We start from the raw sequence: 23,834 nt of genomic DNA, 5'->3' as shown, positions 1-23,834 counted from the left end.
CCGGCAGCACTTGTAAAGTACCTACAAATTGAACAAAATAAAGGTTGAGCGAAAAGTAAGAAAGTAGGTAGGCATGAGAAAATCCAGGTGTGAAGCGAGTTGTTTAGGTATCAAACCCAAAGTAATCAATCATTCAGCTATCTTTATCGCCAATAATAAATAAATGAAACTCATCATCATTTTTGTATCATTAAAGCTGGAAAACCGATATTATTTAAAAAATAGCGTGACACGTGATGTGTGAAGCCAGAATTAATGCAGATTACCTTGGATCCAAGACTCGTGATCAAATGAGAATACATATTTTCATTGTTTTTGTAGATAAAAAGTCGTAAGGAATCGATAATAATGTTTGATCTGCTATTATAAATTCTAGCTTTTGGTATTCGCGGCATTGGCTGTGTCAGTTTGAATCAAAACACAGCTCCAGAGAATATGATTTTAATTTTTAGAAATAGGGTCTTAGATATCCTCGATGCTTAATATTATTATCTTCAGAGTCCGTCCGTCACGAACTCACGTCAGAGACCGTCGGATATGAGAAAACTGATACTGGGTTTGTAAAATAAGAGGAGGGTAGTAGTAAAATTCAATTTTACAATGGCACTGTAGAGTGCAAAATGTTTGTTATCAGTTTGTATGTTTGTTATCAGCATATTCGCTTTGGGAAAAAATCAAGAAAAAACACAAAATATAAATCTCAGAACATTTTATTTCTAATTACAATATTATACAAAATTAACTATATTACTTGATCACCCGTATGCGAATTATTACGGTGTAGTTATATGAGTCAAAGATTGTCAATTTATTCCAGGTAGCATTCATTTGTATGCAGCTGTTATGAAATATACGTACAGGAAAAATATTTGTTTGTATGATAATTGTACATTGTTAAGAATACAGGTAACTGCGCAATATTTAATGTATGAGACACATATTGAGGCCAATTTTTACCGACTATATATTTATAAACGTCCGTTTTTCAAAACAACTGTTTACTTTGACAGTTGATGGTGAAAATTCATTGTAAACTGTAGTTTTAATGACGTTTATACTGTCTGTAAACTTGGGCCTAACTACGCAAAATTATCTTAAAATGCTGTACACTTAACAATCTCGTATTTCACAGATAAAAAAATCTTTAAAAACGGAAATGACAATGCACATTTCTGAGTGGACTATCAGGAAAAAAATATAAAAAAATCATATAGAAAGTCCAGGGAATAAGATAAAAATATAATAAATAGCGATAGTGACAAATTATCGAAGTTAAGCCCTCGACGTCACACTAACTACGTTGGAAACTGTTGCGATGTGTTGTGAAATAGCCATCTTGCCTATAAACCCTTTTAATTCTTAGTAAATATTTTGAAAGTATTCTACGACGCAAATTCTGACTGAAGTATTCTAAATAATACTCTCTTTGCGTATTTATTTGTGTATTCGATCATATCAATCAAAGTTTGACAGTTCTTATCGCTTCGTAGTACGATGTTATTATCCAATATTTCGCCGAAATTCGTGTTATTTTTACACTTTTCAGATGCTTTCTGTATTTTGGTTCGTTATTATGGTGATGCTATCAATTTTGTTGTTAAAAAATCTCACCTTGTCGAACCATTTTTTTTTTCGTAAATAGCAAACTTTATTTTATCTATCCAACTTTTAACCCCTGAAACTTTCTTTTGACTTTATACTCAGTGGTGGCAACACCAACATGATTTTATTTATTTATAAAAATAACTGTCTATAAAGGTGATATCAGACCCTTCACTCGAGCGAACGTTCATCTCTTCATTTTATGTTCACATGGCTAGGAAATATGAAATGTCTGATATTACCTTTACCCCCCTTAGGGTACATTCCCTTCCCCAACACAAAACAACAGTTTGTATATAACACAGTTTGTCAGTATAGTGATACAAGTGGTAAGTAGTCTAGTGTAGTCTAGTATAGTCGCTCGGCCTTGCTGGGCCCGTAGGCGCTGGCGTAGGCCGCCATGCGACGCTCGAGCTCGGGCCTGAAGTGGCGGATGAGGCCCTGGACTGGCCACGCAGCGCCGTCGCCGAGGGCGCAGATTGTGTGGCCTGGGGAAATTCAAAATCATTTAAATAAAGTAGGCTGAAATCAGCTTTTTTTGAAAGTCAAATTGAAATACACAGCCCCCAAAATGCTAACCCATCGCCACTTCTAATGTTTATTTAATATGACAACATTGGTCCAATGCAAAACCATGGAAAGCAGTTGCAGTTGCTTCGTAATCAGCCATGGATTCATAGATTGAGTACTAAATATTCATAATGTGAAATCTATGTATAAAATCGATCGACCTGTGCAATCAACAACAAAAGTTAAAATAAAGAATTTTTAATATCCTGTACACTGTAGTACACATATTATTTTAAATGTTAAATATATCAATAAATGATCCCGTTTTCGTTGGAGCGAGAAGAAAATGCATGTTTTTACTTTTTATTAATAAAAAAACCCACACGATATACGAGACGAGTAGAAACGTGAATTTTACTGTTGCGTTTCATTTTCATCAGCATAGTAGGTATTAAGGTATCTAAAGTGTAATGTACGATAAGAACACAGTTCCAAAAAAATAAGGAAAATATTATCAATGTTTCTATCTTTGTACAAAATAGGTTTTTGGCAAAATATAATGTGTATGTATATTAAATAATAGCGATTGTTATCATAAGATAAAAATAGACTACCTACGTCCTAGCCCAGAGTGTACCTGATATAAATGAAAGCCTACCGGGGCTGCGGGATTGTTCGAAAGAGTTACCGCGGCCCTGGTACATAAAAGGCCTACGACGGAACACAACGGATATAATTGAAAAGCCGGACTGACAGACACAGTTACTTTTGGATTTTAATATTAGTAAGGAAATACAACATGTAACGTAATTAACGCACACCCTCAGACACCCCAATTAGAATATTATGTTATATTCATAATACATACACTGAATTTTTAATTTAACATGTATATGCATTGTTATTTACTAAATTAGTTATACCAATTCTTGGAGAACTTTTTGGTCATACTACTACGCATGCAAATATCGCGCCGCGCGCCGCTCGACTCGACACAACATAACGAAACTACGGAAAAAGCCGACAATACACGAAGTCTTATTACTTTGAGTTACGGTCTATATGAATTTGTTTTGACTGTACAGGGTTAATATGACAATAATTTCCGTAGTTTTAATTATTTTTGGGATAAAAAATTACCTATATTAAAAATTATATAAATCGATTCAGTAAACGATTCTGAACAAACTAATTTCAGGATGTGCTTTAATTAAGTTACATGTTGTATAGTAAGGCTAGTTCATTCAGTTTCGGCCCTCAAAACGGGTATTATTTCGTAATACTTCATTATGTTTCGTTCAAAACAAGGTACATAATCTGTGGCACGAGCCTAAGCCATTTGTGTAGTACAATTCATATTTGAATGCAAAACTTTTTACCTTTGTTTAAACAAAACATGTTATCTAGGATTAAGAGGACGAATTGGAATTTTTGGCGCCAAGGATGTCAATTTTTCTCAGTAAATACAAAACGGATCAAAATACAACTTGGTTACCTGAAAGTTCATGATATAAACCTTATTTTGTTAGTTGTAGAAACATGATTAGGTAACTTTTATAACAGAGAAAAATATATCAAACATACCTCTTTTTAAAAAGAGATTCACATATTATGGGCAAACGGGACCGATTAAAGCCTCTTAACTTTTTTAGTAGTTGAGTATATACATACTCTTTAAAATTGTAGTAGGATTTTTTATCAAATTATCATTTCTAAATAATAAAATTACAAAACCATTTTGTCGCTTACGACTTTTAGTTATAAGCTAGCGCGCGTATTGTTATCCTCGCCCCGCTCAGACGCTCCGACCCCTTTTGGCGCCTTAGATGCGCGTGCCGGTTATGGAATTATTGTTGACCACTTCCTCGCCTTAAAGTGATTGTTTGCGAAAGTTTAACAAACAGTATTTAAGCAAGAGCTTATATTAATCATGTTTGTATACATTTCTTGTCATTGTAGTATTTTTTGTGATAGCGACAACGTTTTTAAAAAATATTGGTCCACAAAAAGGGCTGAAACTTAATATTTTTGTGAATAGTTGCTATGCCACTAACAATAGCCTATTTGTTTCAAAACTGTGTCTTTCCGTTTCCCCAACTTCCCGAGGAAACTACTTGGATGGATGAAAAACTAGCCTTTCAAAGTGTCCTTTCTCAGACTCTAGACTAAACCATAATTTAAATTAAAGAGCGAGAGAGAGACAAAGATACAGTTTCGCATCTATTATATCAGTAAGGATTACCCTAAAAGTTATAACGTGACTTACATAGTTACATGTTTGGTAAAACCGATTTCGATTAAAATCCTTTAACCAAGGTGGTTGAAGAATTACGCAAAAAACAGCAGATTTTTTATGTTATAACAAAACTATATTCTTACCTTCAATTTGTTTGGAGATTTCCCATAACATGTCGATTTCTTTAGGTGACGCGTTTCCTTCGACCATTCTGTAATAAAGATATTCACCATTAATTTACGCATGGTAATTTTTTCATACAAAAGCAATTTAAATAAAGTTTTAATTCCTATTGTATTATTGTTTGGTTCCTAAACCGCTCGGGTAAAAAAGGGATTATCTTATATAAAAGGACGCACGTGTTATTTAAATAAAGGTAAGATAGGACTCATGTTTTCATCATAGTAATTTTAAAATGTGGCTTTGGTTGTCAATACGACATATGTTTGTGTTTTATAAATAAAATTATGCTAAAAAGTATGGGCTATGTTAAAAAAATAATAACATTTGTACACAGTCGCTTCTATCGGCGAATTTAAGAACTATGTGCATGAATTTCTTTGAAATAATAAAAAGTGCGTCTTTTTTTTAATATTTATAGAGGCGGCAAAAAACGGTCAACCTTTAGGAATAGACACCGAAAGAAGAAAAAAATATATTGTTAAAAATCAAACAACACAGGCACTACCAACTATACACTACCAGGTTCGCGGTGTGGTGGTGGGCGTTAAAATTCTTTCTATATACGTGGACTTTTCAATCAGCTGTAATGTTGAACGTTTTAAATGCCTCAATTATAAATCTAGACGACTGATTGACTTGTTCAGTCAAAGGGCCAGTTGTTTGATCGAATAGCTACTTCATCCACTTAACACAATATAATTTCGCAACCCACCTGTATATAATCTTGTTCATCCACGAGACTCCCTCTCGGCACGGCGTGCACTGTCCGCACGACTCGTGCTTGTAGAACATGATGAGGCGGGCGATGGCCTTCACGATGTCTGTAGACTTGTCCATTACGATGATGGCGGCTGTACCGAAGGCTGATTGAGCCGCTACTAGAGCGTCGAAGTCCATTAGAACTGTGTCGCAGACGCTGTTGAGAGAAAGAAGTAGGTTTTTAATGGTGGTCGTGAAATATTGCTGTTGGGAATTGAAGGTCTGCTAACAATACTGTTCAAAGGAGTCATCATCTCCCGAGCCTTTTCCCAACTATGTTGGGGTCGGCTTCCAGTCCAACCAGATTCAGCTAAGTACCAGTGTACTGTTCAAAGGAGTATGAGTGTTTAAAGACTATCAACGGCCAGTCATGGGTATGAAATGATAGCCCCACTACCCATTGCGATGTTCGGGTAAAAAAAATATTCGAAAATTAATACAACATATTGCATGGAAAAAGTTACTTAAGGTAGTGTGGAGGTATGAGAGCAGAGAGTAAAACTCATCATACCTCGCACTAAAGGGAGGATCCTCCGACCGGACAGGTGTTTTTGCCCGGTGGGCTACTGCCCGACAGTTGTTGTCGGGGTGATCTATCTGCGTGAACTGTGCGCGCGAACACTGCATGAGCGATGCAGGATAGTTGCGTCTTTGAATGTGTAGATGGCGGTGTTGTAAGTCGTAGTAAAGCTACAGTAGGTATGTTTACCACGTTTGATTAGCAATTTCAAATAAATAGTATTTAAAATTTTGCCGAACAAGTTTTCCTTGGTTGGTAACTTTGATTAGGACTTTCATATTATCAAAAATACTCACTGCTTAGGAATGAGCGGGGTCGACGATCCACCGGGGATGATAGCCAGCAGATTATCCCATCCCCCCACGACTCCTCCCGCGTGCCTCTCGATGAGCTCCTTGAGGGGGATGCTCATCTCCTCCTCCACCGTGCAGGGGGTGTTGACGTGGCCGGAGATGTTGAACAGCTTGGTGCCGTGGTTGCGGAGACGACCGAACGAGGCGAACCATGCGCCGCCGCGACGGCAGATCGTCTGAGGAGGAAAGTTTGTAAGGATTATATGGAATTGCTGTGTAGTGAATATGTGGGGATATTTATTTGGAATATCAATTTTACCACAGATTTTATTTAAAATCCATATTGCATTGGAATATTACTGTTATTCGAGCATTACGTTGTCTTTACGTGTGATGAGTAAAACTTATGCAATGCAAATTAGAAGGAAGTTATGTCCCACAAAATAACATGTGTGCTAAGATTTCTCAACGTGTCGTTGTAAGCTTTTGCGTTCGTGTTAAACTGAGTCTGAAGCAGCCCTCAATGAAAGCTCTTTCTACTCTAATAATATACTACTATATGAAACTTACGGATGACACAGAGATAAGTCTCTACATTGTTTACGGTAGTGGGGCATCCAAGCAGACCAACATCCGCAGGGAACGGAGGCTTCAGCCTGGGCTTGCCCTCATGAATACAGCTACCTTACTACTGTAATACCATTTGAAACTTACGGGTGACACAGAGATAGTCTCCACATTGTTGACAGTCGTAGGGCATCCAAATAGACCCACATCAGCAGGGAACGGAGGCTTCAGCCTGGGCTTGCCCTCATGAATACAGCTACCTTACTACTGTAATACCATTTGAAACTTACGGGTGACACAGAGATAGTCTCCACATTGTTGACAGTTGTAGGGCATCCAAATAGACCCACATCAGCAGGGAACGGGGGCTTCAGCCTGGGCTTGCCCTGCTTGCCCTCAATAGACTCGATGAGTGCGGTCTCCTCGCCGCAGATGTACGCGCCGGCGCCGCGGTGAACGAATACGTCGAAGTCGTAGCCAGAACCGCATGCGTTCTTGCCTATGAGACCTGCTTGGTAGGCCTGGAATTAAATGGTTAGTTTTATTAATAATTGACAATTTTGTTTTGGAAAATGTTGATATTTTATTTAAAACTGTCAGGTCCTTAGTCTTGGCTAAAGAAAAAAGATTTTGCCATACCAGTAATCCTAGGTGAGATTTATAAAAAGTTTCTAATACTCATAGTATTTCAAAATCTAGTGCAAAAATAGTATAACTTCCCAGTTATTGTAATCCCTCATACTACATACATACATTGTCTAATTATTATAAGACATCTAATTATAGACAATGATAAGACATTATGAGGGATTATATTCTAATCAACCCTCTAATGCTACATAAAAAAAATCTCACCTCAGCAATAGCAACCTGCAGATTACTAGCTTCATTATAAAACTCTCCTCTAATATAAATATAAGCAGCAATAGCTCCAATCGCTCGGCCAGCAATCAGACACCCTTCCACCAGCTTATGAGGGTCGTGTCTCATGATCTCTCTGTCCTTGCAGGTTCCCGGCTCTCCTTCATCAGCGTTCACTACGAGGTACTTTGGACGTCCGTCGGAAGGCTTGTTCATGAATGACCACTTCATGCCTGTGGGGAAACCGGCACCACCACGACCACGGAGACCTGACACCTTCAGTTCATCTGTAAATGTTAGGATTTTGTATGTTAGTTTATTCTCAATATTTTTGTTACTTTGAACATATCTTTCGAAATTGTTTTGTATTCAATTTAGTCAAATTGTTTAATTTAATTTTTGATTGAACATGCCAATCTCAGGAGCTACAAGTATGATTTGAGATATTCTATATAATGTTGATAAGCCATTTATCAAGGAGGGCCACTATATAGGCCACTTCTTACGTAGGTAACAGCTACTTAAAGATTGTACTTTGAAGAAACACACATGCAAATTGTATTTGTATTAAAAAAATGCATGTATTCATTTGTAGGTCAGTTATGCAACTAGATATTCTTAAGATATGTGAAATTTCAAATAATTGATATTGCACAATAATAACATTTCAAAGCATCCAAAACAAAAAAGTTGTCTAACTGGTTAATTAGTAAGGTTGTAGAAAAATTGAGCCAATTAGTATTTTGAATACCTAAAATTATTTATAATTGTGAAACTATCAAGCTCAACTCATATTGAATAAAACTTTTTACATTTTGGGTTAGGCAGTTCAGACCAATACATCATATTATTATTATTTCAGTTGATTCATTGTGGATATATATTCCATGTTTTGGTGCTGTTTATTGCTAGTTCCAATTATTCAGATAATAAGTTCTGAATCAATAATTAGGCTGAACATATGAAAATCTCTTTTAGTCAAGATAAATTTATTACATTTAAACAATTATTTTAAAATATATGAAGCAATACTTGTCTATAGATTCTTCAAGGTTAGAATTCAATAGACTTTGTTTTTATGTATTTTTATAAAACAAACTACTATCTACCAATATGTAAAGATAATAATGATGGACTACTTTACAGAATATGCTCTAAGCTTCCAAAATTTTGATTGTTTAAGTGGTAAAGTGCCTTCTACAGCTACTTAATAGTTATTATTTATCAGAAGAGCAGTTTCAAAGTATGGTGTGTACTCACTGACAATCCAGTCGGTGCCCTTCAGCAATATTTCCTTGGTCATGTACCAGTCGCCGCGGCACATCGCAGCCTTCAACCTCCAGTCATGTCGCCCATACAAGTTGGTGAACACCCTGTCACAATCTGACAGTGGCCCACCACGCTCCTTGCCTGCAGGCTGCTGTTGCTGACCTTGGAACCGCTTCTGACCATTGCTGACACTCACCAGTGGGCCAGCAATGCCTAAAACGAGACGTAAAAATTATGTAAGTCACACTGCGCACCTCAACAACAACAATCATATACTAGTCTACGACTTTAGCCTTTGAGGTTCTTAGGGACTCATTCAATTATTTATTTTCCAAACATCGTAATTTGTTCATATACTGCCAAATATGTACCCAATTGCGATTTTGTCCTCTGAATTACTCTCGCCAGCACACCAGCCATCTTTTCTAAAGTGTCAAAACTCAAAATGTGAATGACATTTACAGAATTCAAACAAAATTAGTTGCCGTAATTTAGAATGAAGTTTTCCACTTTCTGGAAAATTAAATCATACAAAATTGAATTTTTATGTTTTCATTGCTACGAATCAGATTAAAATATTGTCATAAATGCACTTTTTGCTGTTACGATTATTGCACATAGTTTTCTAGTACGACACAGCTGTTACAATGTTTCAATGATCTAATTTTAATTTACTCAATATACGGTAAGTTCCAAAAAATAGCAACACAAATAATACGTTCCATTGTATTCAGAATCGAAGATGATGAGAAAATAATATAATAAATCGATTGGAAATTTCGATTCGGTTTATGTAATAGAAAAACTGTGATGGTATAAAACTCAAAAAGTGGACATGTTCATTGGCACAATTATTAAATATTTATTATCGTCATCGTTGTAATTCAACAGTTTATTTTTCAGAACGATTTTAATCTTATCTTGGCCTTATCAAAACACTGAAAATGTCATTTGCATATGTCAAAGTCCATAAACAAAGTCCACCGATAAAAATAAAAATTATAAAAAATCCCAAAAAAATAATTAAATTCAGTGTTTTACATATGTGTTCATGAATATTAATTAACTTTATTAGCATAGCACCTTTGACCTGGTATAATAAAAGTGCATATGTGCAATAATATTTTTTCCAGAGTATTTTGCGTGTTTGCCATATAAGCCGACGTTATCTCATCACTTATTTTACTTTTTCAAGTCTCTATTAAAGAATGGCCGCTGTCATTCCAGCTGTGTCTAAGCTCACTTCGAGGATTATAAGGATTTTAGGATGTAACCCCGGTCCTATGACTCTGCAGGGCACCAACACTTATTTGTTGGGCACTGGGCAAAAGTAAGGAGATTTTTAACCTTCCACATCAATTTCTTTGAATAGATACTTACATATATTTTTAACTTAATTTTTTTGTTCTTGTTTGTAAATAATGTAATTTCTTAACAGAGTCAGTTCTTGGCTGTCGCTTGGGTAAACCCTGTAATGATAGTTTAAGGTGCTTTTAAATAAATATTTATGTATATTTCAGTCGGATACTCTTAGATACGGGTGACAAAGATGTGAAGGAGTACCAGAGCCAATTAGCGGAGCTTGTGCAGGCGGAACAAGTGAACATCGAGCATATAGTTGTGACTCATTGGCATCATGATCATATCGGTGGAGTTGAGAACCTGTATGGCACTATAGCTAGTAAGGATTTATATTATTTAATTGTGGTACAAATAATTACCTCAACCAAATATGGAAACCTGTAGAAAGGAAAACCATAATCATTCTGATTTATATTTTTGTCACTATCAACCTAGAAAAACTGTTACTGATAAGATATTAATTGGTCGTGCCCCATACAGTTAGAGGTCACCCAAATTATCTTTTTCTACAGACAACAAGTTCATGTTGCAAAATTATATTTTATTATGTACTAATATATTTTTTTAGAGCAACCAAAAGTATGGAAGTACAGAAGAAGTCCTGACGATGACCAGGATGAACTTTCCCAAATATATCCCATTCGCTGGCTGACTGATGGCCAAGAGTTGAAGGTGGAAGGTGCTACCGTGAGGGTCCACCACACCCCGGGCCATACTACTGACCATGTAGTTCTCACACTTTTGGAAGAAAATATCCTGTTTAGTGGAGACTGCATACTTGGTGAAGGAACAGCCGTCTTTGAAGATTTGTATAATTATATGAAGAGTTTGAATAGGATATTAGAATTGAAGCCTTCTGTTATTTATCCAGGACATGGAAATATTATTGAGGTAAATAATATTATTGTCTACATATTCAACATTCGTTCAAATATAGCTCTTATTTAGTAAGGAAAATATAGCGTTACTTTATGACTATAGAATACCATTTTAGTTAACTGTCCATACAATCTTCAGAATTCTATTGATAAATCTTTCCATTTTCAGGACCCAATGAAAAAAATAGAATACTACATTGCTCACAGAAACCAGCGTGAAGCCCAAATATTAGAAACATTAAAAAAGAACAAAGAGAAACAACTAAACGAAATGGACTTAGTTAAACTAATTTATACTGAAACCCCTGAAAATTTGTGGCCTGCAGCTGCTTATAATGTCAACCATCATCTGACTAAATTAACTAAAGAAAATAAATTGTATTGTACCACTACAGATGGGGAAACTAGATGGCAATATGCTGGCAATGTAGAAAGCAATTTATAGAAATTAAAAAAAGTCCCATTTAAAAATAACATTAGGAATTCAAACAAACCTTTTTGCAACTAATTTTGAACTTTATGTACTTGTGAAAAGAGTCAAAATTGAATAAACTGAATGTAAGTGGTTTGTTGCTTTTAGTAATGTTGTTTCAAATGGTAAAAGTATTATTAATTGTTATTCTGGTTTTATAATTTAGAACTGGTGCCATAAAAGCTAATGAAACGATATTATGTATTACAATGTTGTTATTGAAATGAGTAGTTTTCTTTATAATATCCAACTCTCATCACTTTCCCTAGAAGCAGAAATCCACCATAGAGGTTTGGAATTACTAAAAGATATACACAGCCTTTAGTGTGAAGATGTTAGGAAATGGAAATTAGTAGAAAATAAAAAAAAAGTATATCCATAAATTAACTATCCATACATTTTTTTTATTTCATAATGTTTAATACAACATAACATTCCATTTTACAAAAAAAGAAAACACAACAATGTGAATTTCGAAAAAATACGACAAGGTTTCAGGCGTCGTCCTAATTGGCAGCGATCGCACGATGGCGCGCGATGCGTTTTTCATCTCACGATCTCACTTGCGAGGTTCAAATAGGACACTCTGATGAAATCTGTATGTTTGAACTCATCGAACGACGAGAACGCATCGTGTCATCGTACAATCGCTGTCAATTAGGACGACGTCTTAGATGAAAAACGCATCGCGCCATCGCGCGATCGCTGCCAATTAGGACGACGCTTCATGGATGTTATGTCCTTGCTCTTATAAACTATTTTATTACATAAGTAACTTATTTATTAAATTATATTTATCAACATGAATGAGTGAATTGATAGCTCGATTGTCATTATTTTTAAATGGTAACACCAAGAGGATTTGTCTATGGCCCAATCAGCGGTTGCCATAGTAGAGCTCCGAATAAGTTCATTATTAAATTAAATAACTTATAAATATTTCACACATTTTAAATTGATTAGATAACACTTTGAAGTTATGAAACAGACCCATGCTGGTAAGATACATTTCAATGATTCATTTACTAGCCAATTAATTTATAATCTTAATTAATAATTTAGCTGCACCAATACAATAAATAAGGTTTCAGGGAGCCACAACCAGATATGATTGCTATTTACGAGATCAAGAACAATAGGATTCATTATATTCTTTTTAGGGTTCCGTACACTGAAGGGTAAAACGATTTTTAAATTTTTCCGGTGAATAAATAATTTCAGACATTTAAAATCTCAACTCGACGATATAATTACGCAGTTGTAGAAATAAATAAGACAATCGCGCCATCTTTTATTATGTGTCTACAATGTATATTGGGCTATCGACGCATGCGTTTGGGAGGCGGCATCATATCCGAATCGTCGTGGAATCTATGGTTGTCTATGTAGTCCAGTAAGATCTCCTTGGTAACTGGATCCTTTATGCTTTCGCAGACGGCTGGGGAAGAACAAATAAGTAAATAAATGGCAGATCAGATAAAGTCAAAAGGTATGTTTTGTTTTCACAAGAATTAACGCAGTAAATACGTAGAAATATAAGCATGTCAATATTAAATTGTTATGCAATTCAAGCCAGACCTATTTTGTTCTAAATTAGAAGAAATTAATATGGAATTGAGGTTAATCCCCCACATATTACTTTTTAATACTACTCTGAAATTATTACCAGAATAAAATAAAATGACAACAAGTTCGCCTTGTCTAAAACATGGCAGTTGAAAGCCAAAATATATCCACAAAGTCTTATTGACATCCCCAGTTACACATAAATTCCTATACAACTAACAAAATAAATTAAATATAAAAAACGATACTTACAAGACGCAGTATTAAAACTATTAGGAAAAGATTTGTCAGTCCGCTCCCTCATGAAGACCCAGCGTCCGTTCTCGAAGGTGCACTCTATAATTTTATTGTCGAGGTGTTTGATGTCTTTCGTCACTTTCATTGAAGCGAAGGGCTGGTCCATTTTACCCACGTATAAGTACCCCACTTTTGTTGGCAGAATTCTGAGAAAACAAAAATGTATGAAGGATATTTTTTTATTTGGGCACTTAATTTTTTTTGGTAGTCTGTTTATATTAACAAACAGGTAATGTAATAAAACAGTTTGGAAGTCATAAATCATCATAATTAGTGTCTCGTGAACTGTGGTTGTGAAGTATTTTTCTGATTTGATTTTAGTGCTTTTTATGACCGCTCATAAACCTATTGTCTATTTGAACTAAAAACGTTGACTTTTATCGTTTTCATTTGACTATTATTGGAATAAGTATCTCTGTTTTCTACCTATTAAATCGTTGTCTTGTGAAAACTTACCCCTGTCCACCCTGTGTAACAATTTTTAACTTAAAGTCTACACTGTTCATGTGACTGGGCTTCCACTTCAGCACGTCTTCGCAGGGGCCCGCTATGTACCTCTGAAAAATCATAAAAAGTATATATTGTAATAAGAAATAATAAATTAATGGAGTTTCGTTTGACTAATGAGTAGGTTCTCTAAATCCCGGTTAGCTTTAACGATAACCACACCATAACCAGCTATACTTGCCGCCCATTGGTAAAATCGGCCATTTGTCATGTGAAAATGGTTCGGTAATCAAAGTTAAATGATGCATCTAACAGTAAGTTATATTCGAGAGAAAATTAAAATAAAGGCACATTGCTAAACTTCTATCAAAACCTCAATTTTTTTTTTCATTGACTTTCGAGTGCTTTGCCCCCAAACAATGATATTCTATTTACAACCATACTGGCATGACAGAAGATTAAAATTCCGTAATATTCTCTTACTAACCTCCTTAGAAGGCTGGAATATAAGTCCATCGGGCTCATGAGACAATGTCTTAGCAAACTTCTCTCCTAACAGCTGTCTGGCCATCGGCAGCTCCCAGAATTGTTTCAGCCGTATACTGAACGGTTCCTGTTCCTTTTTGATTTTACCTTCCTTCATAGCTTGGTGCCTGAAATGGGGTAAAAATAAATAAATTAAGGTACATAAAGTTTAGAAAATATTGGTGAAGTATAAGAGGAAAATGAATGATGTTTAAATAAAACAACTTTTACATATTTTATCGCGGTTATATTAATATGATTTAATCCAGATGTTTCGGATCCTTTGCAGCATCCATGGTCACGGGCAGACTCAGAAAAAAATAAAAGTAGTTTTATTTAAATGTCTAATACTCGTGAAGTGGCAGAAATCATCAAGTTAATGACAGTTAGCAATTATCTTCGAATATAATTCTCGCGCACCTTAGTTGCTATAGCAGTAAATTAATGAGGCATATCTTTTTGTTTGTTTATACCCTAATAACTCCAAAAGTATCAATTTGAAACATGATTTCACTGTTGGTGAACAATGACTTGGGGAATAAAGGCTCTATTTTGTCCACGTACAGAAAGAAGTTCCCCCTGCACGCGGTAATCACCAAGTAATGCATATTTATGGAAGAATATCACCAAAAAACCATTTAAAAGAAAAACATTTACCTAGGATTAACGATTTCATTTTCGATGTAACTCAGTCTAGTTGGGTAGAACTCCATTCTGCCTGTATCAGTCCCTTCGAAGCTGATGACATCATAGCACAAGTACCGAGGTATGTCCTTGTTGTCCACTTTATCTATCACCATTTCCTGTAAATTGTTATAGATTAATTAATCAATACTTATATAAGTACGGTAGACTGCACATCAGTGGTAACTGTCATGCACCTTAACTCAATAGTAATAAGTACGATTTTCCTATAAAACTGTTACCACTGACCTGAAGTTGACTGTACCTAACACAGAATAAACATTATTTTATTTGTTTGTGTTGTAAGGGTGAAACTACTGAAAGTTTCACCCGCGTCCGGGGGATCACCTTCTTGAACCCAGGTAAAATATAGCCAATGTCGCCTGGGCATAATGTAGCTTTCCAATGGAGAAATAATCTTTCAAATCGGTTCAGTAGTATCTCAGTCTTTTGGGTTTAGGAATTAAGGCTTACAAAGGAACAAAAACCGTATCACATAACTTTAGACAACATTATTATTTTTAACGATTTTTTTCACTACATTATCCATTAATCCTCCATTCAAATCGATTTAGCAAAATTTCAAACCAACAAATTGACTTAGTGACGGACAATTATTTTCGGGGTAATTAAAAATATTAGTAAGGAGAAACTTACGCCATCAAGTAGAGTATTCTTCAAATGTCTTCTTAGATCCTTTCTGTGCGGGAATCGAAGGCCGAACACTTTGAACACGCAGTTGTCTCGGTCCAACATGTATACTTCGCCTTCACCGTCGATTAACATCATATACCTTAAGAAAAATTGTTTTAAATTTTAATCAAAATTATCATAGTACCATTATCATCTCCCGAGCCTTTTCCCAACTATGTTGGGGTCGGTTTCCAGTCTAACCGGATGCGCTTGAGTAATAGTGTTTTACGAGGAGCGCCTGCCTGTCTGACCTCCTCAACAAAGACAACCCAGTACCCCTTGGTTAGACTGGTTGTCAGACCAACAAAATGTACCATGGACACTATAAGACCTTTATCAAAGGAAACTGTCAATTCTCAATTCTGTAATTGAATTTTCCTTATATGACGATAAAATTAAACGTGAGTGGTCTTCAATATTTCATATACTATATTACTAGTGTCTACATCCGAGATTAGGTAACAATTATGACAAGTATTGTAACAATATCCTTTGTATAATTGTGACACCTATTGTAATTCGCGCCACGTGACTTTGGAATCCTTTAGTTAGCCGTTTGACGTGATGACAACAAATCTTTAAAGGTTTTATGTATCCAATACAACCTAGCAGACAGACATGTGTTGCTGGGGAGTTTGTTGCGCCACTTCTTCTTCCCAGCAAAAACACATAGGAAGTGATGAAGGGCGGGCGTTGTGGGGGCTGTCTTTTGTTTTTGACGTTCGAAAAGTGCTGATTAATCAGCCTAATTTGAATAAATGTTTTTGAGTTTGAGTTTATAGTATCTATTTAGTATCAGCATTGCACCCGTGCGTAGCGGGGGCGGGTCGCTAGTTTCATAAATAAATCTTACCTAACACCATCAGCTTTCCACGAGACCCTATAAGGTTTCTCATGCAATTTCCTCAGATTCACCATATCCATAGACACGGGCTGTGAACCCGGGAACCCAGTGGTGTTCCACTCACAGAACTGCTGAGCCTTCTTCTGTACTTCACTAAGCCGAGGCTGGGTGTCGAAGGGCTCTACGCCTCTGACTCCTGGCATGAATGTGGCCTTCTTGTGGGTGGTCTCCCGTCTTCCTTTGCCTTTGTGCTTGCGTGGACTGGGGAGGAAGAAGTTGGATTTAATAATAAATATCAAGTGACTTTTATTGAAGTAAAAAATTAAAGACACAATCAGTTGAGTGGCTTTTCATGTGTTGGTATAAATGAGCTGCTTTCCTCAACTTTAAAATCGGTATTTATGGCTTTTTTTTTTCATTGTGATCATAAAACATATTTTTCAATATATCGAAGTTTAGTTGTTAATATTTTTTTGATATCCGTGGGGACTCCAAAGGCCTCCAGAGCGTCCGTTTTTCGGACTCGTACAACATACAGATAACTGCCATGCTTTGCCGATCTATCAAACGGATTTATAAGAGATTGTTAGAATGGAAACCTAATCTATAACTTACTTGGATGTTGAGGTGTTTGTAGAATTACTGGGGACATCGTCATCGAAATCCTCTTCTTCTTCTGAAAGTTACATATTTCGCATTATATTAATCATCAGCCGTTTTCCCGCGGTTTCACCCGCGTCCCATGGGAACTACTGCCCGTACCGGGATAAAATAGAGCCTATGTTACTCGTAGATAATGTAGCTATTTAATGGTGAAAGAATTTTTAAAATCGGCCCAGTTAGCTTTTGAGTTTATCCATACAAACAAAGTTTTTTTCTTTATAATATTGGTAGTATCTGATTATTTAGGACTATCTGAGTGAAGAGCAGAGTAATGTACCTACATTACTCTAAATACTTATTTATTACATTACGCTGAAGGAGTAATAGTGTATTTACGTAAATATTTAGTAGTTAGTACTACAACAGTTTAGTAGATCAAGTAGGTACTTGATCTAGTATCTACTAAGTACTTACGTAAATACACTAATACACCTTCAACTTCTTACATAAAATGCACCTACAAAAAAGACCTATATTCCTACTTTGTAGATATTTTTAATATATCAATAACTTACCATGACACCAATCAGGCAGGGCGGGTGCTGCGGGGGTCAACTCTATCTCATCATATCGACGGAACAACTCTTGTAAGTAATCCTGCTTGTATATACCAGGGGGCCTGAAAATAATTAGTAAGTATAATGAAAACTTACCCAGCATCATCTGCCTATGAAATTACAAATACCATAGTTTGCATTGCCTAGAATATTTAAAAAAAGTATTTAAAAAAGCATTGACACAAAAAAAAAATGTTTATGAACTACAAATGCACACTATTCATACATTCATAGTAGTAAATATCTGATCAAACTAAAAAATAATTATTAAAGCATTTGGGATTGAATAGCTACAAATAAACTACTTATTAATAGATACTATACACTATGTAATAAATGTTAGTCATATTTGAATGTATGGGATGATATGCTTCCAATATAACAGCATATTAATTACTACTGGTGACAACGATGAGGATAAATATTTACGTGCTTTATTAGTTTTCAGTTTTTATGTAAATATAGATTTACTTTATTTTAAAAGGGAACAAATATAATGACCACCATAAAATGCTTTGATACCCTTAGTTTTGCAACCAGAAAAATCTACTGAACACCAGAAAAATAAAGTCTAAAAATGTAATAGTACCAGCTATTTTAGTCACGACTTCACTTTAAATTGTATTCGACCACCAAATTTAGTAAATGATCACCAACTCTTGACGACCAAATTAATGTATTATTTTTGCCTAAATAAGTCACTGTGATTGCCATAAAATGTAGGCTTATTATCAAATAAAGTATTATGATGCCATATTAAGTTATGTGTCCGGCTTGCAATGCATGCGTGAGTGTCAGTATGACGAGTGACAGGGGAAAATGGAAGAAAATGACATATTGCGCCGACCCCAAGTAAAATTGGGAACAGGGCAGGAGAAAGAAGAAGAAGAATGTGTTTCTCAATACACTCCCTCGAAAACACACTCTTATCGCACTGTTTAGAGGCATGCAATAGACAATTTTCCACCCTAGTGCAGGAAAAGGGTCCCCATAATGTAATTACATTTATTGTATCAGGCCGAACTTATTTTTTTGGAGTCAGTTTACTTAAACAGGATAGCAAGATGTAAAAACTTTGATTATCATTTTATATTAAAACGCTGGTATAATTTTGATGATCATTCACTACTTTTGGTGATCATTTACTACTTTTGGGATAACAATGATTTATTTGGACTCATTTTGCTTAAATAGGATAGCAGAATGTAAAAACTTTGGTTATCATTTTACTTTAAAATGGTGGTTTAATTTTGGTGATCATTTACTATTTTTGGCTTGCGCATGATTTATTTTGGAGTAATTTCACTTAAATGGGATAGCAAAGTGTTAAAACTTTGGTTATCATTTTACATTAAAATGCGAGTTTCATTTTGGTGATCATTTACTATTTTTGTCTGCTATTTGTTACTATTTCTGGTGATCAGTTAAACATAAGCCATTTTAAAATATAATGTACAGATTTTATTGAAAAATAAACACATTAACTTATTTCTCTATTCTAAACACATACCTCATCCTAGCAAATTCATTGATAGCGGCTTGAACACTGCAGTCCAAATGTTCCACCATGTATGAGACCAGTAGGAAGCCTGTCCTATTGAAACCATGGGTGCAGTGGACACCGATAAACTCTAGAGGCTTCTGGCTTATAAATCTTGCTACCAAGTTGATGAATTCTCTGAAAAAGAAGTGTATATACTTGAGAACATGATTTTCTGAGACATAATAGTAATCATGGTCGAAGAGTAAAAAATTATTTGTGGAAACTTAAATTGTTTATTTAGCTGTTGTCTGCTATTGTCTACAAACAGGTCTTTAATTTTATGCTGGGATATAATAGGAAAGGTATAGCACAAGTTTTTAAATTTCCTCTAAAATCAAATGAAAAATGTCTACCAGATAAGGTTGTGGCTTACAATATGGAGACCAGTGTCTAAAATTCTAAGATTAATTAAATTGTTACTCAGCCATTAAACACATATTATCACTTCTACAAAACTCTTTCTACTCTTCAACTAATTTTATATAGCAGCTTCTTCATATAAGTCAGTAGAGAAAAAAGTTCAGGAAAGCTGACCCCACCACCACAATGGAATCCATAGCAGGAATAGAGACTCACCTGGTCTGTTCAGGTGAAGGTGTTTCTCCATGTCCTCTGCATTGCATTTTCACATACTTACATCCTGCTTCTTCTACTTCTGCCTTGTTATAAAACCGACTGGTGTTTGTCAGATCAATCCATAGACCCAGTTGGATCTAAAAAGGATTTAGCACTGAATTCAATATGCTATGGTGAATATGTAAGAATAGTAGTGATTTAGGTACAAATTTATATATAAACTCGTTTGTTATGTGTGTGAACAGTTGCTAATCAGCATTTAAATCTAAAAATAGATTTTCATGACTAGGGAGACAATTTTTTTGTTGGCCCATGTAGGTCAATTGTGTATTGGGTAATTCTTTAGTAGCCAAACACATAACTTGGTTTCTTAATCCAGAAAATTCCATAGAAAACGCAAAATTAACTGAATATTCTACAAAACAAATGCGAAAAAATCGGACACAGAAACGTGACTCACTTTCATGCTTTTCATGTAAACAAACAACATGGATGGCGTGAAACGGTTTTCTTCAGGTACTTTGTCATTGAATTGAGATCCCAAAGGAGTCTTGAAAGCCATAAACTTATCAGCAACGAGTCCCGTTGCCTTTCGTGGGCACCTCAACCACCTATTGGGTATAGGTCCTGGATCCCTTTGAGACATTGTGATCAGTTCCAGGGATCAACTTATTACAAACTAATGAAAACCCTGCTTGCCACACATATGGTAATAATTCACAAGTTTAAAGGTTCTCTTTCTAGAAATTCTAAACAAATCTGTTTTTGACAAGTCGACACTCACTGGCACAGCATCTTTGTCAATAGTGTTGCGCACTGTTGCTCGAGTATTACAATACAATGCAAATCAAATGCCAATCTAGTGCATTCAACCAATCGATTTAACCCCTCTGCTCGACAAGATTTTGACATATGACTTTACCGTTGATTCGGCGGGATATTTTGAATCGCGACATGGAAGTCAAAAATTTGTACTAACTTTCAACACATGAATTCTAAGTCCGTAATGCCTGATCAGAAGTATTTTAACTATAACTTTAGAGCTCACTTATTTGACAACAACGTGCAAAGGTCAAATGGGGTCAGTTAATTCAGAAAAAGATAATAATTACGGTGTTTTTAAGTCTATCGAAAAGTTAGGCATTTCAAATTTGGTGAAAACTTACCAATAAATAATCGCATCACTTTCTCAAACACAACACAAACGTCATATTTATAACATTTTCAATCCGTTGCAATACATTTCGTGCACTTATTTATGTTCAATAACTAAAAAATCAGCACATAAAATACACAATAAAAATGAACAATTTACATGATCAAAGAGAAGTAGACTTTGGAATGGAGTATGTATTTTTTTTTTCAATCAGCGGTGTGCATTCGATACCTAAATCGGATATTTATTATAAATAATCGAATACCAATTTTATATATACATACCTATTTTTTAATAGCAACTTATTTCAATTTTATTTATTAATTTTAAATTATAGGTTCAATTTGTTTTTGTTGTTAAGAAAAAAGATATTTAAGTTTTATGAAAGTTTTTAGCATTAAATTTTTATATGTATTATTTATTTTGGTGTTGCGTCATTTGTAATAATTTTTAACTTTAATTGAATTTTTATTACCTATTACGGAATTTTAATTTATTCTTATATTATTTCTCAACAATTCTAAGATTTTTGTTTCGGCGGAGGGTAAGCCTGGTGTTCTGAAATATAATGCAATTTGTAACTACCAAAGTAATGTACTTATTTGATGATGAGAAACAATAATAATAATTGATTGATTTTAAAGTCACCAAATATTTTTAACCGAATCCCAAAAAGGAGGTGGTTCTCAATTTGGATGTTTGTTTTTGGTCGAAAGGGTATATTCCCCATATTTGTTATTAGGTCCAGGATCTGATGATGGAAACCTTGAGAAATTGAGGGCAACTCTCGAAAATTGTAAGCATAGATAAGGTTATAACTTGACACTCAGATGTATGTCTAAAAACAGTAAAGGTTTGGAGCTGACCTGATGATGGAGACCAGAGAAGGTCGAGGGAACTCGACAACCGAACTTCTCTCGTCTACATCTCCTTCACTGTTGCAGAGGCCTCGTAAATACGAATAATATAAGCACAAACACGAGAAAGTTTAAATATTCAGTTGTCGAGTTCCCTCGACCTTCACTGGTCTCCATCATTAGGTCAGCTCAAAGCCTTCACTGTTGAATAGTGCTACCAGGCAAACACCTGAGTGATAAGATTTCAACCTATGTATTTCTGCAACTTTCGAAAGTCGCCCTCGATTTCTCAAGGTTCCATCATCAGATCCTGACCTGATGATAATGGGACCACCTCGGAAGTATACGCTATCAAACAAAAAAAGAATCATCAAAATCGATAAATAAATGGCTGAGTAATCGCGTAACAAACATACGAAAAAATGGTCGAATTGAGAACCTCCGCTTTTTGGGAAGTCGGTTAAAAATAAGTCGGCGGCGGCCATCTTTCCTTCTTGGACCAGCTTTCGATGAACAGCGAATTATTTGCCCTTTCAAACAATAAAATCGTCATAAAATATTGCGATAACTACACCTAACTACGGCTCTCGTCAAATTGCTTTGCCGCTCAGTTAAAAAGTTGGAAGTAACGAATCGCCATTAAGTTTGGCAGGTCTACAGGAATTCTGCACATAAAACACCCGAAGAAATAAATAAGTCTTCATTTGCCGTCTTCAGAAACCCTAAAAACCGAAGATTATTTTATTCCGGCTACAACGTATTTTCTACCACTGATTTTCTAGCATTTTTTTCAAAATAAATTTACTTTTCCTAATTTATTTTCAGATTATGGTAAGTATACAAAAGTGCAATTTAGTAATATTATAATATCAAATAATATAAAATTATTAAATCGATTCTTTATTTTAACGAATCGGATCATTCGATGCAAAACTTCTATCACCGTCGCCATCTTGTCTATGCGTCTTCAAATTTAAAAAAACAACTAATGTAAACAAACATGGCGAATTCGATCAGAATTCCCGGTTGATTTTAAAAAGGTATATTTCTAACGGGATGCTAAATATGAAAGGTTTGAATGCGTAAAAATAATTTAAATTTATTTAGTTATTTTATTTAGTACTCACAAATGTGGTTTGATTGGAAAGAAAATAAATATGAGCGTAAATAATTAGGAAAGCATATGACTGATTCGCAGACCCCAATTGGGGTCTAAACCGAGCTTACGGTGACATTGATGTTCAGACCCCGATTGGGGTCCGCTACGGATTTGACGGTTAAAGTAACTAAACAAAAATTACATCGTGGCTACCCAATTTAAAAGTTTTTATTTCAGGTACAATCAATTATTATCCTACATGGTCAAAATTAACAGACCTGCATACATCGACTTCCAGAGCCATCTCAAAACAAAAATTTTGCCTCTTTCAGTGTTTCGTGAAGTAGTTTATTGTTAATACAAAGTTTTATATACTTTCTTATGTGGGTAGTCCATTTACTTTATACTCACTTGTCTACTCTCCCTAAAAAGGTGCTTATTTATCCCTCCTAAGAATTCACTTATGCATTGCTTATGCCTTTTTACTCTATTATTGATTTTATACTACTGTTATACAAACAACTTTTCCCTAATACATATTATATATTTACAGCGCCAACAAAAGATAGGATAGACGTATAGGTACAGGCTAGTAAAATAAAAATTGTTAAGTTATATAAAACGTTTTCAAAAAAGCGAACGTATTTTTTACCCTTTGTCACCTGAAAAACATTGAGATAAATGACTATCCGAGTTTGTTTTTCTAACGCGATATTTTCAGAGCTAAATTATAACTGCATCGATTAATGAAATCGATATAATTAATTAAACCAAGTCCATCACTAAACTTTTGAAGGGGAACCATAGACAATAAC

General features: G+C 35.0%; 3 protein-coding genes across 4 annotated transcripts; 1 reads left to right on the top strand and 2 right to left on the bottom strand.

Moving 5' to 3' along the window:
- Positions 1-694: 694 nt before the first annotated feature.
- On the bottom strand, positions 695-9,327 carry LOC110371115 (NADH dehydrogenase [ubiquinone] flavoprotein 1, mitochondrial). The gene is made up of 8 exons (XM_049852176.2): positions 9,172-9,327; positions 8,792-9,013; positions 7,526-7,818; positions 6,961-7,191; positions 6,107-6,339; positions 5,244-5,447; positions 4,492-4,559; positions 695-2,090 (listed from the first exon to the last, which is right to left on the bottom strand). Exons 1-8 carry the CDS (start codon positions 9,218-9,220, stop codon positions 1,951-1,953), a joined length of 1,440 nt encoding a protein of 479 aa, XP_049708133.1. The 5' UTR covers positions 9,221-9,327; the 3' UTR covers positions 695-1,950.
- Positions 9,328-9,735: 408 nt separating this feature from the next.
- LOC110371061 (beta-lactamase-like protein 2 homolog) lies at positions 9,736-12,327 on the top strand. 2 transcript variants are annotated; one of them, XM_021327144.3, is made up of 5 exons: positions 9,737-9,893; positions 9,996-10,130; positions 10,321-10,481; positions 10,731-11,053; positions 11,210-12,327. In XM_021327144.3, the coding sequence occupies exons 2-5, from the start codon at positions 10,009-10,011 to the stop codon at positions 11,483-11,485; spliced, it is 882 nt and encodes a 293-aa protein (XP_021182819.3). In that variant the 5' UTR covers positions 9,737-9,893; positions 9,996-10,008; the 3' UTR covers positions 11,486-12,327. The 2 variants fall into 2 exon arrangements, with proteins under 2 accessions (XP_049708140.2, XP_021182819.3); XM_049852183.2 differs by having other exon boundaries at positions 9,736-10,130.
- LOC110371116 (mRNA-capping enzyme) lies at positions 11,888-20,735 on the bottom strand. The gene is made up of 12 exons (XM_049852170.2): positions 20,368-20,735; positions 19,908-20,044; positions 19,299-19,466; positions 17,747-17,850; positions 17,184-17,244; positions 16,578-16,829; positions 15,689-15,824; positions 15,005-15,150; positions 14,310-14,475; positions 13,832-13,932; positions 13,331-13,521; positions 11,888-12,950 (listed from the first exon to the last, which is right to left on the bottom strand). The coding sequence occupies exons 1-12, from the start codon at positions 20,551-20,553 to the stop codon at positions 12,832-12,834; spliced, it is 1,767 nt and encodes a 588-aa protein (XP_049708127.1). The 5' UTR covers positions 20,554-20,735; the 3' UTR covers positions 11,888-12,831.
- Between the last annotated feature and the right edge of the window lie 3,099 nt (positions 20,736-23,834).

This window comes from Helicoverpa armigera, chromosome 6 (genome assembly GCF_030705265.1).
Source record: "Helicoverpa armigera isolate CAAS_96S chromosome 6, ASM3070526v1, whole genome shotgun sequence".
NCBI classification, from domain to species: domain Eukaryota; kingdom Metazoa; phylum Arthropoda; class Insecta; order Lepidoptera; family Noctuidae; genus Helicoverpa; species Helicoverpa armigera.
The sequence above is the reverse complement of the archived record's forward strand: the minus strand, read 5'-3'. Positions and strand labels throughout refer to the sequence as shown.

Bases quoted from the DNA above. Each gene is read 5' to 3' on its own strand.
- LOC110371115 (XM_049852176.2), bottom strand. From the start codon at position 9,220: ATGGCTGGTGTGCTGGCGAGAGTAATTCAGAGGACAAAATCGCAATTG. The intron at 7,192-7,525 runs GTGAGATTTTTT...ATTTAATTCCAG, and splicing joins TGCAGGTTGCTATTGCTGAG to GCCTACCAAGCAGGTCTCAT. The intron at 6,340-6,960 runs GTAAGTTTCAAA...TTTCCTCCTCAG, and splicing joins AGACTATCTCTGTGTCACCC to ACGATCTGCCGTCGCGGCGG.
- LOC110371116 (XM_049852170.2), bottom strand. From the start codon at position 20,553: ATGTCTCAAAGGGATCCAGGACCTATACCCAATAGGTGGTTGAGGTGC. The intron at 20,045-20,367 runs GTGAGTCACGTT...AATCCTTTTTAG, and splicing joins TTTACATGAAAAGCATGAAA to ATCCAACTGGGTCTATGGAT. The intron at 13,933-14,309 runs GTTAGTAAGAGA...ATGATTTTTCAG, and splicing joins TATTCCAGCCTTCTAAGGAG to AGGTACATAGCGGGCCCCTG.
- LOC110371061 (XM_049852183.2), top strand. From the start codon at position 10,009: ATGGCCGCTGTCATTCCAGCTGTGTCTAAGCTCACTTCGAGGATTATA. The intron at 10,131-10,320 runs GTAAGGAGATTT...TGTATATTTCAG, and splicing joins TTGTTGGGCACTGGGCAAAA to TCGGATACTCTTAGATACGG. The intron at 10,482-10,730 runs GTAAGGATTTAT...ATATTTTTTTAG, and splicing joins CCTGTATGGCACTATAGCTA to AGCAACCAAAAGTATGGAAG.